Source organism: Macaca thibetana, chromosome 2 (genome assembly GCF_024542745.1).
Source record: "Macaca thibetana thibetana isolate TM-01 chromosome 2, ASM2454274v1, whole genome shotgun sequence".
NCBI lineage: Eukaryota > Metazoa > Chordata > Mammalia > Primates > Cercopithecidae > Macaca > Macaca thibetana.
This window is the reverse complement of record NC_065579.1, coordinates 44,589,563-44,606,677: the sequence shown is the minus strand read 5'-3', so window position 1 is coordinate 44,606,677 and position 17,115 is coordinate 44,589,563. Positions and strand designations below refer to the sequence as shown.

At 37.3% G+C, this 17,115-nt stretch overlaps 1 protein-coding gene across 11 annotated transcripts in view; it reads left to right on the top strand.

Annotated features, from left to right (window-relative positions):
- TFDP2 (transcription factor Dp-2) overlaps nucleotides 1-17,115 on the top strand; it is a 202,415-nt gene that overhangs the window by 44,483 nt on the left and 140,817 nt on the right. For 6 of the 11 annotated variants that reach the window (XM_050778118.1, XM_050778117.1, XM_050778114.1 and 3 more), the window contains 2 exons: nucleotides 3,833-3,947; nucleotides 12,304-12,370. In XM_050778118.1, the coding sequence (XP_050634075.1) occupies nucleotides 3,933-3,947; nucleotides 12,304-12,370 (82 nt within the window). In that variant the 5' untranslated portion in view covers nucleotides 3,833-3,932. Of the gene's footprint in view, nucleotides 1-3,832; nucleotides 3,948-3,990; nucleotides 7,901-12,303; nucleotides 12,371-17,115 lie in introns of those variants that run through there. The other 5 variants (XM_050778129.1, XM_050778124.1, XM_050778123.1 and 2 more) reach the window with 4 other exon arrangements.

Genomic DNA, 17,115 nt, shown 5'->3' with positions numbered 1-17,115 from the left:
GACACAGAGATGTTAAGGTAAATTTGCTTAAGAAATCCATGCACTTTGGCTCTATTTCAAACATTTATTATTTAGGTAATTCTTAGAGATTCCAGTTTGTGCTGTACTCTGGTGTGGAGATTCAAAGGAATACCAAACAAAATTGTACTTTGTTCTGTGAAGCTAATTAATGTGGCTATTTTTATTGGTATCCTCTTACTATACTGGCTGAAATAGTAATACTCTGTTAATTTCATTTTGTTTGCATGAATAACACAGTGACCCTCAATAGCCCAGCCCTTAGGAAATATAACATTGTTGAGTACTGAATTCAGAAATGAAGCAGATGTCCAGAGACAAGCAGCTCTAGCCATCATAACTATGCTCTGGGCACAAAAAAACATAAGGGGTGGGGAAAAAAGGACACCTACTAGCTGAATCTGGTAGCCCACACCAACAATGTCTGCTTATATTTCATTGGCCAGATTACGTCATCTGTGATATGGTTAGCCCATCTGAGAGGAAGGTTGACGATGTAGTATTTGTAGCTGGGCACATTGCCACGTCAGCTTGTAAGGAAGAAGAGGAAAATGATATTGGGTAGGCAATAGTGTTTGCTTTGGAAATATAGAGGGTTTCTAAAATTTAACACGTTCAAACCATATTTTTGATGGAAAATATTTTGTAGTTTTTTTGTTATAACTATTTCAGCAGGTCATGAGATAGTCTTAAATTGGTTAAAGTTGAACTTCTTTGTTGTTAGGAGTGTTCAGAATATTTATGTATCAACTGGAGGGCATATAAACTCCTAACATAACTCTGAAACATTCAGTATATCAATTTTTCAGATGAAGACATGGAGACTCTAAGAGGTTAGGTTACTTGTTCAGGATTACACAACTAATAAGGATCAGAGCTGAGACGGAGCCAAAGTCCATACTCTTTCCACTCTACTGCACTGCTGCTTTATTTATTAGATGCTGACTTTAAGCGGGACACTTAGAACCAGGTTGTTAATTTGTTGATTTTTTTTCTATTTCATTAATTTATGCTCTTTGTTTCTTGTCATATTTCTTTGAGTTCTCACTGTTCTTTTATGTATTTAAATTGATTGATGACTTAATGAATAAAAGGAAATATAAATATACCCTAAGTACTAGTTCTGCTGGATTTTATACGTTTTAAAAATTTTCATTGTCATTTATTTCTGAATATTTTATTTTTTATTACTTTTTAAATGTCATTCTAGTTCTAAATATTTCAGATTCATGGAGTGTTTAATAATATAGCTAAATATATAACTTTTAACTTTTTAAAAAATAATTGATTCCTAATTTAATTGCATTGTAGTCAGAGACCATAATCTGTGTGATATTTCCTCTCTGAAATTTTTGCTTCCTCTTTGGTGATAGCATATATGGACAAATTTTATAAATTTGTGCCTGAAGAGATGTTTCAGGTCTATCAGATACAGAATTCTATATAGATCTGTTAGATCAAGCTTGGTTGAAATATTAATCTTCAAAACTGCAATACTTATACTTTAACTTTAAATTCTTAGTCTGAATATGCCAAGTAGTCTGTTGAATGGGATATCAGGAATTTGTGCTTTATTTATCTCATATTTAAATTTATATCACTATAGAGGATGTAAGAAATAATTGATAAATGTAGAACAGATATAGCATAGGAAGTTTATTTTTAGGTTAGGTCATAATAGACATTGTACAACTACAGTGAGAAAGCAAAACTTGTAATTGTAGTTCAGGTTTTACTTAGATTTTTAAATTTATGCTTTATCACTGAAAAATTACAAATTCAGTGTTTTATTGAAAAGCAAAAAAAATGGGAGGGGGAGCATCAGGACAAATAGCTAATGCATGTGGGGCTTAAAACCTAGGTGATGGGTTGATAGGTGCAGCAAACCACCAGGGCACACATACACTTATGTATACCTATGCAACAAACCTGCACGTTCTGTGCATGAGAAAACAGAAAACAACAACAACAAAAAACCTTGCTTTTCTTCCACAAAATTTTACTTGTAGATTCAAATTCTAGCATATAAGGCAGCCATTTGAAGCCCCCATTTCTTTGAACCCCCATTATTTATGATCTTTTCAAAGTTAAGTTTTATTTTATCCTTCCCCTTGAATGTCTTATTAAAGTTTAATTTTGAGATAATTTTAAAATAAGAGAAAAGTTACAAAAATAGGTCAAAGAACTCCCAGATGCCCTTCACCCAGATTCACCAGTTGTAACCATTTTGTCATATATTCTTTATTATTCTCACTTTCTCTGTAAAGTGAGATCATATTTTTTTCATCATTTGAGAGTAAGTTGCCACCATTATACCCCTCCACTCCTAAATATTTTAGTGTATGTTTTGTAAGAAAAAGGACCCTTAATTATAGAAAACTCCATAGTTTTTGGAATCCAAAAAGATGTGAAGAAAAGAAAACTCCACAGTTCATGGATCAAAATCAGGAAATGTAACATTGAAACAATACTGTTATCCAGTCTGTAGACCTAATCTCCAATTACCCAAATAATGGTCTTCACAGCAGTTTTTTTTCTGTCTCCCAGGCTGGAGTGCAGTGGCGCAATCTCGGCTCACTGCAACCTCCGCCTCATGAGTTCAAGCAAGTCTCCTGCCTCAGCCTCCCAAGTAGCCGGGACTACAGGCACGCACCACCACACCCAGGTCATTTTTTTGTATTTTTAGTAGAGAAGGGGTTTCACCATGTTGGCCAGGCTGGTCTCGAACTCCTGACCTCAGGTGATCCGCTCACCTCAGCCTCCCAAAGTGCTGGGATTACAGGCGTGAGCCACCACGCCCAGCAGTTTTTAGTCTTTTTAAATCTGGAAAGTTTCTCAGCCTTTCTTTGCCATTCATGACACTAACATTTTTTCAATAATTCAGGCCATTATTTTGTAGAATGCCTCTCAATTTGTATTTCTCTGATATTTCCTCTTGGTTAGATTTAGATTTTGCATATTGGGCAAATGTACCTCAGAATTCATGTGGTATCCATCTCAGTGCGCTTGAAGAGACACATGTTGGCTTGCCCCATTATTGGTAATCATTGGTAACTTTGATCATTTGGCTAAAGTGGTTTATGCCGTATTTCTTTCACTAGAAAATTTGAATTTGTAGGGAGATATTTCAGCGCTATCGAAATAGCTATTTTTCACCACATTTTCACTGTCTAGTTTTACTGTATATTAATGATTCTTATTAGTTATGATGGTTCCAAAATGGAAGTTTTACTAACTGTATCACTCATTTATATTTATTAGTTGGCGTTCTAATGCAAAGAATTTCTCTTCTCCCCCATTAGCCCCAATAATCCTGGATTATTATTTTATTCAATGGGTTTATAATCTGTTACTATTATTAGGTACTTTGGTGCTCAGTTGTTGCAAATTGTCCAGTTGTAGGCTCTTTAAGCTAGTTTCTGTGTGCTTTTGACATGTCGCCATCATTTTTTGAGCCCTTCCTTACTTTAGGCACAATAAGATGTTCTAGATTTATCTTGCACTAGAATCAGCCATTTCTCCAAGAAGCCCTGGTGTTTCTTTCAGTGGGTTTTCTAAAGCAGCATAGCCTAATACCATTTCAAAGCCCAGGCTCCATTGCTTGTGAACTGAGTTGACTTGGTCACATTACTTAACCTTTCTAAGCCCTGGTTTTTATCTGGAAAATGGGGATTAAGATGGTACAAACCTCATAGTGTTGTTGTGAAGATTAATTTAGACAGTTCACTTAGATAACAATGCATATCACATAGTAAATATGACATAAATGTTGCCTATTATTTACATTATTATTCCCTCTGTTTTCCTTTAACAGGTTGTTCTTTTAAAGAATTATTGAAGACAAAGGTTTTTTTCTTTTTTTCTTTTTCTTTTTTTAATGGCTTTACAGAACCTTAAATAGAATACAGTTTGACATGACGGCAAAAAATGTAAGTATTTGTAAACTTTTTAATGTAAGTATTTTTTAAAGTGAGCTGTGCTTTTTCCTACATATTTTCTCACCATTCTGGTTAATCAGATTTAATTTACTTGCATGGATTTATAATTGTATTTGTTTATGTTTATGCAGAATATGAGATAAACTTTAATGCGATTGAATACAGTGCCCTAATGGAGATGGTATCATTCTTGCAAATTGGCACCAAGTTACTTCTCAACAGCTGCAAATTGCTATCTCCAGAAAGTTTCCCACCCTTGTCTTTTGGATATCGTAATAAATTTGTTTTGGTACTTGCTGGAGGGTTCCTGGGCCTTTTTGAGCAAATTACTATTTTCTTTGGCTTAATTTTTTTATTTTTATTTTTTGGTTACTCAGGGAAATATGTATGCTCAGATATTGTTTGAAAGTAGCTTGCTACCTTCCATGAGATGGTTCCTGAAGAAACATTAGATTTTAGATGTTTTGGAGAAGTTATTCAAGTTTTTCCCCTCTACTTGAGGTGATCATTTCTGAATATACCTCCTTTCAAGTTATATGTCACTCTTTATATATTTATTTGTCATTCTTTATTAATGAGTTTATTTCCAGTTATGGTAGAGAATTATGCCTTAAAGAGTACAACATATAGGGGAATTATTTATAAATTGCTTTACTGTTCCTATGTTATATGTATTAAAGTATAATTGCTTTGCTGTTCCTATATTATTATGTAGGAATCTTTGACTGGGAATTAAACGAAAAGGGAATTTATTATAAAGATACAGAGATGTCTCAAGGAATTTAAGAGTGGGAATTTTGTGGACTCTCAGAAAGATCCAGGCCCAGAAACTAGAAATCCAGCAGGAATTGAAGCAGTATTTGGTTTTCCTTTCTCATCTCTCTCAACGTGTTATTGTGTACCTGCTCCATTTCTCCCTTCGTCTGTCTGTCCAAATCATCTTTCTCAGTTTCCCAGCCAGGATGGTAGAACATAGCCCCACTCAGTGTCTCCATCTACATGTTAGGGGACCAGCCTGTTCAGAGAGAGGTGTGAAGAAAGGGAAGGAGGCAGACTGGGCGCGGTGGCTCACGCCTGTAATCCCAGCACTTTGGGAGGCCGAGGTGGGCAGATCACCTGAGCTCAGGAGTTCGAGACCAGCCTGGCCAATATGGTGAAACCCTGTCTCTACTAAAAATACAAAAATTAGCTGGGCACGGTGGCAGCCGCCTGTAGTCCCAGCTATTTGGGAGGCTGAGGCAGGAGAATGGCATAAACCTGGGAGGCGGAGCTTGCAGTGAGCTGAGCTCCATCCACTGCACTCCAGCCTGGGTGACAGAACAAGACGCCGTCTCAGAAAAAAAAAAAAAAAAAGAAAAGAAAAGAAAATGAAGGAGGCAGCCTGATGATACATTCTGCCTGCCTGTATAAGCTCCAATTTCAGACTCCTTAGGAGGGGCCTCTGGCACGGTTTAAGTCTGATGTCGACTGGTGATTTAGTTAGTTGTGACTAGGAGAAGCAAGTGTTGTTGTTGCATAAAATGACTGCTGCGGGCCCAGCACAGTGTGTGAGGAAAGATGATAAAGGGCTTCTTGTGAGTCAGACCGATAGTTCTAAATATTGCCCACTATGCAGCCGAACAATAGCATTAACAAACAAACCCTTATTACTTTATGTCTGTTTGCTTATTTTGGGGTATAATTCAGAACATTGCTTTTAACATGCATTAGTAACTAGAAGCAGATACAGATTTTGCTTCAATATTTAGGGACAGTCACAGGATTTATTGAGTTATTAGGATATGAGGGCAGCAAAGAAGTTAGAGACTTCTCAGTATTTGACTTGTGTAACTGGGTAAATGACTGTGCTGTTTAATTAGAAGAGGAATTTTTAGGGAGATATAGGATATTGTGATGAACTTAAACATTCTGTTTTGAACATACTAAGGCTGAGAAACCTAAAAACTTCCAAGTGGAGATATTGGCTAGGCAATTTGATAAGTGACTCTGGTGCCCAGGGGAAAGCTTAGGAATGGATGTAGAAATTTTGGGGTCATTTCATATTAAAATTATTGTAAAGCAGTGGGACTACATGTGATCGTATAGTGAGTGCATGGATACAAATACATAAGGACCAAGGTCTGAGCACAGGGATTCTCCAACAAAAAGATGGAAAGCAAGAGAAGCCATAAAGGAGACTCAAAGAATGGGCAAAGACAGGAAGAAAAGAGTTATCCTGATGATCTGGAGGCCCAGGTGAAGAAAGTGTTTCAAGGAGGAGAAGTGATCAGTTCTATCACGTTACTGAGAAGTGATTCACAAACACAGAAGAGATTATAGATAGGGAAGAGATTGCCCTCTTACAGAGGCATTACTAAACATGTATTTAAATACTTAACATTTTAAATTTGTTTCTCATTTTACATTTCTCTTATGACAACAGTTTTTTTTTTGTGAAGAGTGACTTTTGTCTTACCCATGCTTTATTAGGTCTCTTATAGTTGCAAATGATCGAAACCCTATCAAAACAGCTGAAGACAAAAAGTGGAATGTATTGACTTATATAATTGAAAAGCCTAGAGACTGCTTTAAACACATCTGGATTCAGGAGATCAAACGATGATGTCAGGGGTCTGTCTCCTTCCGTCTTTAGGCCCTCTATATGGTGGCATAATGGCTTGCACTGGCCTCATAATACTTGTCTCAGAAGGAGAGAGAGAACTTTTGTTTTTTAAAGAGATGGAGTCTGGCTGTGTTGTCCAGGCTGGTCTCAAACCCTTGGCTTCAAGGGATCTTGAAGTGCTGGGATTACAGGTGTAAGCCACTGCACCTGTCCCCTTTTTAGTATTTGTGTTTCAAAATCTATGGAGGAGCTTGAGTTGACCTTGCTTAAACACTGTGGAGAAGGAAATGGGATACAGTAAGTGGCCAGGCTTTGAGTCATGAGCCCACTTGTGCTGCCTGGCACGGTTGAGCCTCTAAGATTAACTGTCCTACTGGAACTACATGAGATGTAGGATGGATCATTTTGCAAAAGGAAGAGATGAGGAGCTGGCAACATATTTATTGTATCTGGGGTAAAGTTACTATCAAATAGTGTCTAGTAGCCAATGATATTCTTCTAGAATGTGTGTTGTAATTTAAGCAATAATGCAGGTGTGTTCTAATTTAAGCAATAATGCAGTAAAGAATTTGAAATATAATTTTTGAGGGTTTTTTTGCCTTGTCAATGAATCTTCAAGAAAAATACATAGGCTGTAATACTCATTATGGAAAAATTAGAAAATACAGATAAAGCAAAGAAAAAATAGCCTAGAGACTGTCAGCAAAATTTTGCTTAGGAAGATATCTGATATGTACACAAATTTGTATATATAGCAATCAAAATGTATAGACATTGGCCCAGCGCGATGGCTCACGCCTCTAATCCCAGCACTTTGGGAGTCAAGGCAGGCAGATACTGGAGGTCAGGAGTTCGAGACCAGCCTGGCCAACATGGTAAAACCCCATCTCTACTAAAAATACAAAAATTAGCTGGGCATGGTGGCAGTGTGCCTGTAATCCCAACTACTTGGGCCAGAGGGGCTGAGGCAAGATAATCACTTGAACCCAGGAGGCGGAGGTTGCCACTGCCCTCCAACTTGGGCAATAGGGACTGCAAAGGGACTGGGTTTACGGGTATGAGCACCGTGCCTGGCTACTATTTAATTTCTGTGATGAATGCCTTTTCTTATCTTGATATCTCTGGAACATCATTTTAAGTGTCTTTATTTTATTTTATTTTATTTTAATTGTATTGTATTGTATTTTTTTATTTTATTTTATTTTGGTACAGGGTCTTGCTCTGTTGCCCAGGCTGGAGTGCAATGGCGTGATCATGGCTCACTGCCGCCTCGACCTCCTGGGCTCAAGTGATGCTCCCACCTCAGCCTCTCCAGTAGCAGGACTACAGGCACCTTGCCTACGTAATTTCTTCTATTTTTTGTACAGACAGGGTCTCACCATGTTCCTTAACACTGGTCTCAAACTCTTGGGCTCAAGCAATCTTCCTGCCTTAGCCTCCCTAGGTGCTGCTATTACAGGCATGAGCCATGGTACCTGGCCTAAGTGGCTATTTTATGTTATTTATTGTACGGATATTACACCAGTTTCCTAATGTTGACCATTAAGTTACTTCTGCTTTTTTCCTTTTTGGAACATTTTGTCTATTTTTGCTCACTCATCATATTATTTCCAGAAGACAAAATTCCACGAAATTACTGAGCCAAAGTGTGTATAATTTTTTAGAGCTTTTGATTCATATTGCTAAGATTGCACAGATTTATATATATATGTATGGTATATGAAAGTGCCATTTCTTTTTATATGTTTATAAATCTTTGCCAATTTAATCAGCAAAAAATGGTGTACAATTTATTACATTTCTCTGATTACTAGTTAGGTAAATTAACATTCTATATGTTTATTGGTCATTTGCATTTCTCTTTTGCATATGATCTGTGTCAGGGTTGAAGTGTTGGAAGCCATTGCCATTTGGATGGCAACCCACACTTACCACACTTAAATGTTGTTTTGCCATTAACAGATATATTTACATAATCATTTAAGTTGATCCTATGAGCTCTTTAGTTTGTCGTGCACATATGTTCTATCATTCCCATTTTGTAGTGACTGTTCAACAATCACCTTGCCTGTGAAAGGTAGAGCTTAACTGAGCACAGATGATCTTACTCTGAACTTTTCCTTTCAGTAATGTTATGTCAGTCAGAAATGTTGAATATCAGTGAAATTACAATATTATTAGTGAATATGCTCTGATTCTTAAAAATTGAACTTAGATATTTTGAATTCAGTAAATGCGTAGTGACTGCTTATATAGTACACAACACAGCACTGGAATACCCAGATATTGTTCCACTATAGTAACCATTTTATATATATATATCTTATAACATCATGTTTTATACCTTAAATACAGACAATACAATTTATTTTTAAAAATTAAGAAAAAAGAGGAATACTCAGAATATTTTCCTCAGGACATGGTTAGGCAAAGAATTTAATGTGAAATATGAGTTCACTTTTTTCTCTTGTTCATTGAAAGATAGGTCTTTTTTAAATTGGTAGAATAAGGAAAGAATAGCTATTATTTTAGTATGCTTTCACTAACCAACTTTTTCTACTCTCAAATAATACAGTTTTTTTTAATCTTTACAAAGTGTTTTTGATAGTAGAAATTAATACATATTTTGAAGTTTTAATTAAGTATATTTTGGGTTCGTATATAAGCTTTAAATACAGACACCTGCCCTCCATCTGCGAGACTACAATTAGCATGCAGCATTGACTCACAGCTGACTTTTATCATTTTGGAGTACAATTTGTTGGTTATTAAGATGCAGGTGAACAGCTGCTTAAAAAGTTTCCACATTCGTTGGCTGTTTTACTCTGCAAAAGTTGTATATTGAGAGCAGATGTTTAAGCATAACGGTAACCCAGTAACTGAACTCTCTATTATGAATATGTGGTTTTAGTTGAGGTTTTTGCCATTATTGTTGTATAACAAAAAAGTGTGAAATGATCCTTTTGAAGTTATTATAATACATGTCTTAAAATGGTTATATTGTATCAAGCATGCAATATATGAAAGGCTGTCTTTGCCTTCTTTGCTTTCTTTTTAAAGTAGAACACCAACAAGTTTTGCCTCTGTCATCTTTCTATAGCAGAAGAGTTTAAAAGGGAGGCGAGTTATTAGTAATGGCACAGTAAACTCTTCAACAAATTGGATATTTGACATTATTTGTGAGCAACTCTGAAGAGCCATAACATACAGTTATTTGTTGCAAATGTTGTTGCAAAGTGTTATCTTTATTTCTAACTGAAAACTGGTAAGAAGCTAGACAAAGTTAACTATCTGCACTATTAACTACATAGAATTAAGGGGCCATTTTCTAGATGACTTAGTCTCAGCTACTGTCATAAAAATTTGATGATGATAGATTCTAGAGATAGATTTGCATCAAAATCACTTGCTAGGATGTGAAAAATATGTGGAAATAGTCCTGCTAACATACTTCTTGACACACAGAAACAGCTATTAGTAGAGCACTTGAATTATCAAATAATGAAATAATTAGCTCTTACATTGTGATATGATAAACAATCAAATAATTGCTTGTGAAAAATATAGATACGGCCAGGCGCAGTGGCTCATGCCTGTAATCCCAGCACTTTGGGAGGCCGAGATGGGTGGATCACTTGAGGACAGGAGTTTGAGACCAGCCTGACCAACATGGTGAAACCCCATCTCTACTAAAAATACATAATTAGCTGGACATGGTGGTGCACACCAGTAATCCCAGCTACTTGGGAGGTTGAGGTAGGAGAATTGCTTGAACCCAGGACGCAGAGGTTACAGTGAGCCGAGATTGTGCCATTGCACTCCAGCCTGAGAAACAAAAACAAAACTCCATCTGAAAAAAAAAAGAAGAAGAAAAATATAAGCAATCAATGTTTAAAACAATAAGTAGATAGTTAATAAAGTTATAAAGCTTTGTGTGTTTTAGAATCTTTTCAGATTGCTGGAGATCTGATGTACTGCACAATGATGATAATTAATAGTTCTGTATTGTGCACTTGTAATTTGCTAAAAGGATAAATCTTAAATTGAATCTTCTCAACACACATATACACAATAATAGCTATATAGAGGTAATGGATATGTCAGCTTGACTGTGGTGATCATTTTACAATGTATACATATATCAAAACATCAAGTTGTATACCTTAAATATATGCCATTTTTATATATCAATGATATCTCAGTAAAGGGGTCAAAAAATCCTTTCCATGTGGTAGTACCTTGAAAGTATAGTTTGAAGGCCGGGTGCAGTGACTCATGCCTGTAATCCCAGCACTTTGGGAAGCCAAGGTGGGCGGATTACTTGAGGTCAGGAGTTCAAGACCAGCCTGGCCAACGTGGTGAAACCCCATCTCTACTAAAAATACAAAAATTAGCTGGGCGTGGTGGCAGGTGCCTGTAATCCTAGCTACCTGGGAGGCTGAGGCAGGAGAATCACTTGAACCCGGGAGGTGGAGGTTGCAGTGAGCCAAGATGGTGCCATTGCACTCTAGCCTGGGCCACAAGAGTGGAACTCCGTCTCAAAAAAAAAAAAAAAAAAGTATAGTTTGAGGTATCATACCACAAACTTGTGATGTTACAAGTTAGTGTAATGTAACAAAATTGTAATGTTTCAAGATTACAAATGTTCAGTGCTTACAAAAATTATTTAATAGTAATAATGGGGCCAATTATTGGATGTTTGCATTCTGCCAAGTTTTCAAAAATTGAGGGATTTTTTTTCCTCCAGGCTTTGTAATATATTTCTAATATTCTGTTTGATGATACTACTGTATTCAGCTCTGTGATGCCAAAGTAGTGCAGTGGATATTACCTTAAACAAAATAAATTATCTAAAAGTGAATTCATAAATACTTGCTGTGGGTAGTCCCTCAAGTATAATACTGACAGTAACGTATGCTGACATGGATTGAGCAGTATGTGCCAAATACTGTGCTGTATGCTTTACATGAATTATCTCATTTAGTCTTTATAACCACCTGAATTGGTAAGTACTGGTATCACCCTCCAATTTACAGATGAGGAAATTGCATGACTGGACCAAGGCCAAACCCTTAGTAGGCTTGATGGTCCAGAATATGAATCCAAGAAGTTGGACTTGAGTCCAATGTATTTTACTTCTGCATTGTGGTATTAATGGTCTTTATTTGATTCCTCACATGACATAGTATTGAAAGCATTTTAGATAGTGATTAAGAATAGTACAAATTAAGGGCAACAGCGAGGATAGAATTTTGAAATATTTATTGGCAACTTCACAGCTGCCACGTTACTTACTTGCTTTCAAAGAACTGTTAATAAGCTCTATAACATCTCAGTTCTGCTCATAAATAATAGTATTTCATTAATTTTTATCTTAAGCTGGACAATTCATATTCCCCTCACCTTTTTTTTTTTTTTTTTTGAGACAGGGTCTCACTGTGTCGTCCAGGCTGGAGTGCAGTGGCATGATCTCAGCTCACTGCAATGCCTCTGCCTCCCAGGCTCAAGCGATCCTCCCACTTCAGCCTCCCAAATAGTTGGGACTACAGACAATATTTTTCCCCTTTTAAATAATATGTCAACATTTCATTTTAAAATAATACTCCTATGGTTAATATAATTAATTCATTTTACATCACTATATATATTTGATATGGACGTCTGGTGGAAGATATAAAATAGCTTGTTAAGTGAACACATACTACTTAATATTCTATTTTTAACTTTTTAAACTATTTTATTCAGGTTGGTTTGACTTCCACAAATGCAGAAGTAAGAGGATTTATAGATCAGAATCTCAGTCCAACAAAAGGTAAGGATTATTGAATAAAAATTTTATGCATTAAGTTAGTTTTATTGCATTTGTTTTAAAAATATGCATCTGCATGAATTACTTTATGTATAATAATTTTATGATATTAGCGTGTTGTTCCATGCCAAATAACTTGTGTTGTATGAAAGTCATTTACCTCTGACAGAGGGTTTTTGTATGTGATGTTTCTCTTTCCTAAGAGATCTCTAAGGTCCTTTATCAATGATCTTATTACGATTGAAACTATTCAGACTACTTTTTTCTTGATTTTCTTGTTTGAGAGTCCTACTTTAAAGTGGTTTAAGTTGTAAGGAAGTACAGTAGAGAAAATACGTATATATATGGTTTTTATATTGTATATATGTGTGTATATATATATTTCTTTGACTAATATATGTCTTACTGGAAGAATGCTTATATCAGAAATCTGACCCACTGGCTTGGTGCAGTGGCTCACACCTATAATCCCAGCACTTTGGGAGGCCAAGGCAGAAGGATCACTTGAGCCCAGTAGTTTGAGACCAGCCTGGGTAATATAGTGAGACCCTGTCTTTACAAAAACTTAGCCGGGCATGGTGGTGTGTACCTGTGGTCCCAGCTACTCAGGAGGCCAGTGTAGGAGGATTGCTTAAGCCTGGAAGGTTGAGGCTACAGTGAGCCATAATCATGCCACTGTACTCCAGCCTGGGTGACAGAATGAGACCCTGTCTCAAAAAAAAAAAAAAAAAAAAAAATTCTGACCCACCAGTACAAGAACTTGTACAGGAACTAAAAGTATCTTTCAGTATGTCTCCTTGAACAGTGTCTTGTGGTTAATATAGAGATACATGCTGAAATGTTTACGGATGAAATGATATGATGTCTGGAATTGGCTTCAAAATAATCCACTAGGGGAAGGAGGGTAAAGTGGGTGGTATTATGATAAAACAATATTGTCTTAGGTTGATTCTTTGTTTAAGCTAGGTAATCTCTGTGGAGTTTCATTATTCCTTTCCCCTTTCTCTTTTCTTTTGTGTATATTTGAAATTTTTCATTATAAACTGTAGGAAAAAGATCTATTACAATACAAATAGCTATGAGGGAAACATCAGCTTCCTTAAAGGGTTTATGTCTAAGGTGGGAGATGTACTCTAGAGCAGGGTCCCCAATTCCCGGGCTGTGGGTTCACGGCCTGATAGGAATCAGGCTGCATAGCAGGAGGTGAGTGGCCAGCAAGTGAGCAAGGAAGTACAGTAGAGAAAATACATATATATATGTTTTTTATATTTTATATATGTGTGTATGTGTATTTCTTTGACTAATATATGTCTTACTGGAAGAATGCTTATATCAGAAGTCTGGCCCACTGGCTTGGTGCAGTGGCTCACACCTATAATCCCAGCACTTTGGGAGATTCTCATAGGAAGGCGAACCCTATTGTGAACTGTATGTGGGAGGGATCTAGATTGTGCGGTCCTTAAGAGAATTTAATGCCTGATTATCTGAGGTGGAACAGTTTCATCCTGGAACTATCCATCTCTCCCCACCCCCATCCATGGAAAAATTGTCTTCCACAAAACTGGTCCCTGGTACCAAAAAAGTTGGAGACCGCTGTTCTAGAGAGCAGGCTAGAGAAATCTATATTCCAATATAAAAATGTCTAGCTTAATTTTTCTTTTTTTTTTTTTTTTGGTGGCAGAGTCTCACTCTATTGCCCAGGCTGGAGTGCAGTGGCACAATCTTGGCTCACTACAACCTCCACCTCCCAGGTTCAAGTGATTCTCCTCCCTTAGCCTCCCGAGTAGATGGGATTACAGGCACGTGCCACCACGACCGGCTACCTTTTGTATTTTTGGTAGAGACAGGGTTTCATCTATACCCATAGCTTATTCACAACACATAATTGGGAATCTCTGCTCTAATAAAATGTAGTAATCAGGTCAGGGGAAGGAAGTGGGAATCACAAGCTTGGTAGACATGGAAGACTATGATATTGAGTACTGCGATAATGAGGATAATGGAATGATGCAGCAACCTTGAAAATAAGAGTGTAGCAAGTCATAAAGGGGAAAAGTGACATAGAAAAATGCTTTCGGCTGGGCATGCTGGCTCACACCTGTAATCCCAGCACTTTGGGAGGCCAAGGTGGGCGGATCACCTGAGGTAAGGAGTTTGAGACCATCCTGAGCAACATAGTGAAACCCCATCTCTACTACAAGTACAAATATTAGCCAGGTGTGGTGGCAGGCGCCTGTAATCCCAGCTACTGGGGAGGCTGAGGCAAGAGAATCACTTGAACCTGGGAGGCGGAGGCTGCAGTGAGCTGAGATCACGCGATTGCACTCCAGCATGGGCGACAGAACGATAGTCCGTCTCAAAAAAGAAAAATGCTTTCAAAAGACAGAAGACAAAGAAAGAGAATGGGAGTTTAGGTGAGAAAGGTTGTCTTTGATGGTAGAATAGGCATCTGAAGGATAAGTACTAGTTATAAATGTTAGCCCTGGACAGATGTTAATACCAGTAAAGTTTAATTACAGAGTAAAACCTTCTCAGTTTGTTTAACTTTATAGAACAAATGGAGGGGAAGACAGAGAATCATTTAAGAGTGGACTACAGAGGTCAGGTTTTGAAATAGCTACATGCGTGTGTTTGTTTTTGAGACAGGGTTTTGCTATGCCCAGGGTGGTCTTGAACTCCTGGAGTTCAAGCCTCTGGAGTAGCTGAGACTGCAGGCATGTGTCACTGCACCTGGCTGAAATAATTATATGTTTTAAAAGAAAACTGTTGCTCTTCTTTGAGCTGTTAGCTAGTAACAGCAGAAGGAACTTCACATTAAGTGAACCAACAAGATTTGGAAGAGACTTCTTTTAAATATTTTTTAATTGGTAAAATTCAGTTAATATTTATTACAGGCCCAAGATGAGAGTTGTATTGGAAGTGAGATGTAGAAAAGTATTTTGCTTAATTGAAATGGTGATGTAGCAATGGTATTATATAAACTTTTGAAAAATAGAAAAAAATCCTGCCTTTCTAATACAACCTTTTCTTTTTTATAATTTTTCATAATTATTTCTATAATTATGTTTTAAAGTTATAAAACTGGTATATATTACAGTAGTCTATTTTCCTTTTTTGACTGAATCTTAAAAACACACTTTCCATGTTTTGACATTTATAAATACCTTTCTTAGAGCTTCATACTGTTTCAGTGTGTTTATGAGTAATTATTTATTAAACATTTGTTTGTTTCCTTATTGTTGGGTATTTGTCTTCTTTGTTGGTTATACATGATGCATATATATTTCTATATATGATATAAACCTATGATGTTGGACATCATAATGAATCTTTAATCAGCTAAGTTTTTGTTTCTTTTTATTTATTAAGGTAAGTACTCAGAAGTGCAGTTACTGGGCCACTCCCCTGCCTAATTAAACCCTTTTAAGCAACTTCTTATTTCAATTAAAATAAAATCCCAAATGGCTTACCTGCAACATCCTGAAGTTAGATCCTGAAGTTAGGTTCGTTTTTTTCCTGCCACTTTTCCTCTGTGTTCTTCACATGTGACAATTTTCATTAATCTATCAAGTTAGCTTATTTTTTCTTCAGTTATCACTATTCTGTTAATCCTAGCCAATGATTTTTTTTTCAGACATTGCATTTTTCAGTTCTAGAATTTCCACTGGGTTCTTTATGGTTTTTATTTTTATTTTTATTTTTTTTTTGAGACAGAGTCTCACTCTGTCCCCCTGGCTGGAGTGCAGTGGTGCGATCTCGGCTCACTGCAAGCTCCGCCTCCTGGGATCACGCCATTCTCCTGCCTCAGCCTCCTGAGTAGGTTTTTATTTTTCTACTGAGGAGAGAGGGCGAAAGCACAAATGCAAGAGCATTGAAAAAGAAATTGTAGAATGTTAGAGCAGCACTGAACTCAGTTGAGGTTAAAGATATTAAATCCCGCTGGGCGCAGTGACTCAAGCCTGTAATCCCAGCATTTTGGGAGGCTTAGGCAGGTGGATCACCTGAGGTCAGGAGTTTGAGACCAGCCTGACCAACATGGTGAAACCCTGTCTCTACTTAAAAATACAAAAATTAGCCAGGCATGGTGGCGAGCACCTGTAATCCCAGCTGCTTGGGAGGCTGAGGCAGGAAAATCGCTTGAACCCGGGAGGCAGAGGTTGAAGTGAGCCAAGATTGTGTCATTGCACTCCAGCCTAGGTGACAGAGCAAGACTCCGTCAGAAAAAAAAGAAAAAAGATATTAAATCCAGGAAGTTGACTACTTTTGTCCAGCAACACTAATAAGAAAGATAGCTGGTCTGGGCACAGTAGCTCTTGCCTGTGATCCCAGCACCCTGGGAAGCTGAGGTGGAAGGATTTCCTGAGTCCAGGAATTTGAGGCTGTAGTGAGCTATGATTGCACAACTGCGTTCCAGCCTGGGTGACAGAGCATGACTCTGTCTCAAAAAGAAAAAAAAAAAAGACTTGGTGCAGTGGCTCACACCTATAATTCCAGCACTTTGGGAAGCCAAGACGTGCGGATCTCTTGAGCCCAGGAGTTTGAGCCCCCAGCCTAGCCAACATGGTGAAACCCTGTCTCTACTAAAAATATAGAAATTAGCCAGGTGCGGTGGCGCACACCTGTAATCACAGCTACTCGGGTGGCAGAGACACAAGAATCGCCTGAACCCGGGAGGTGGAGATTGCGGTGAGTCAAGATCATGCCACTGCACTCCAGCCTGGGGGATAGAGTGAAACTCTGTCTCAAAA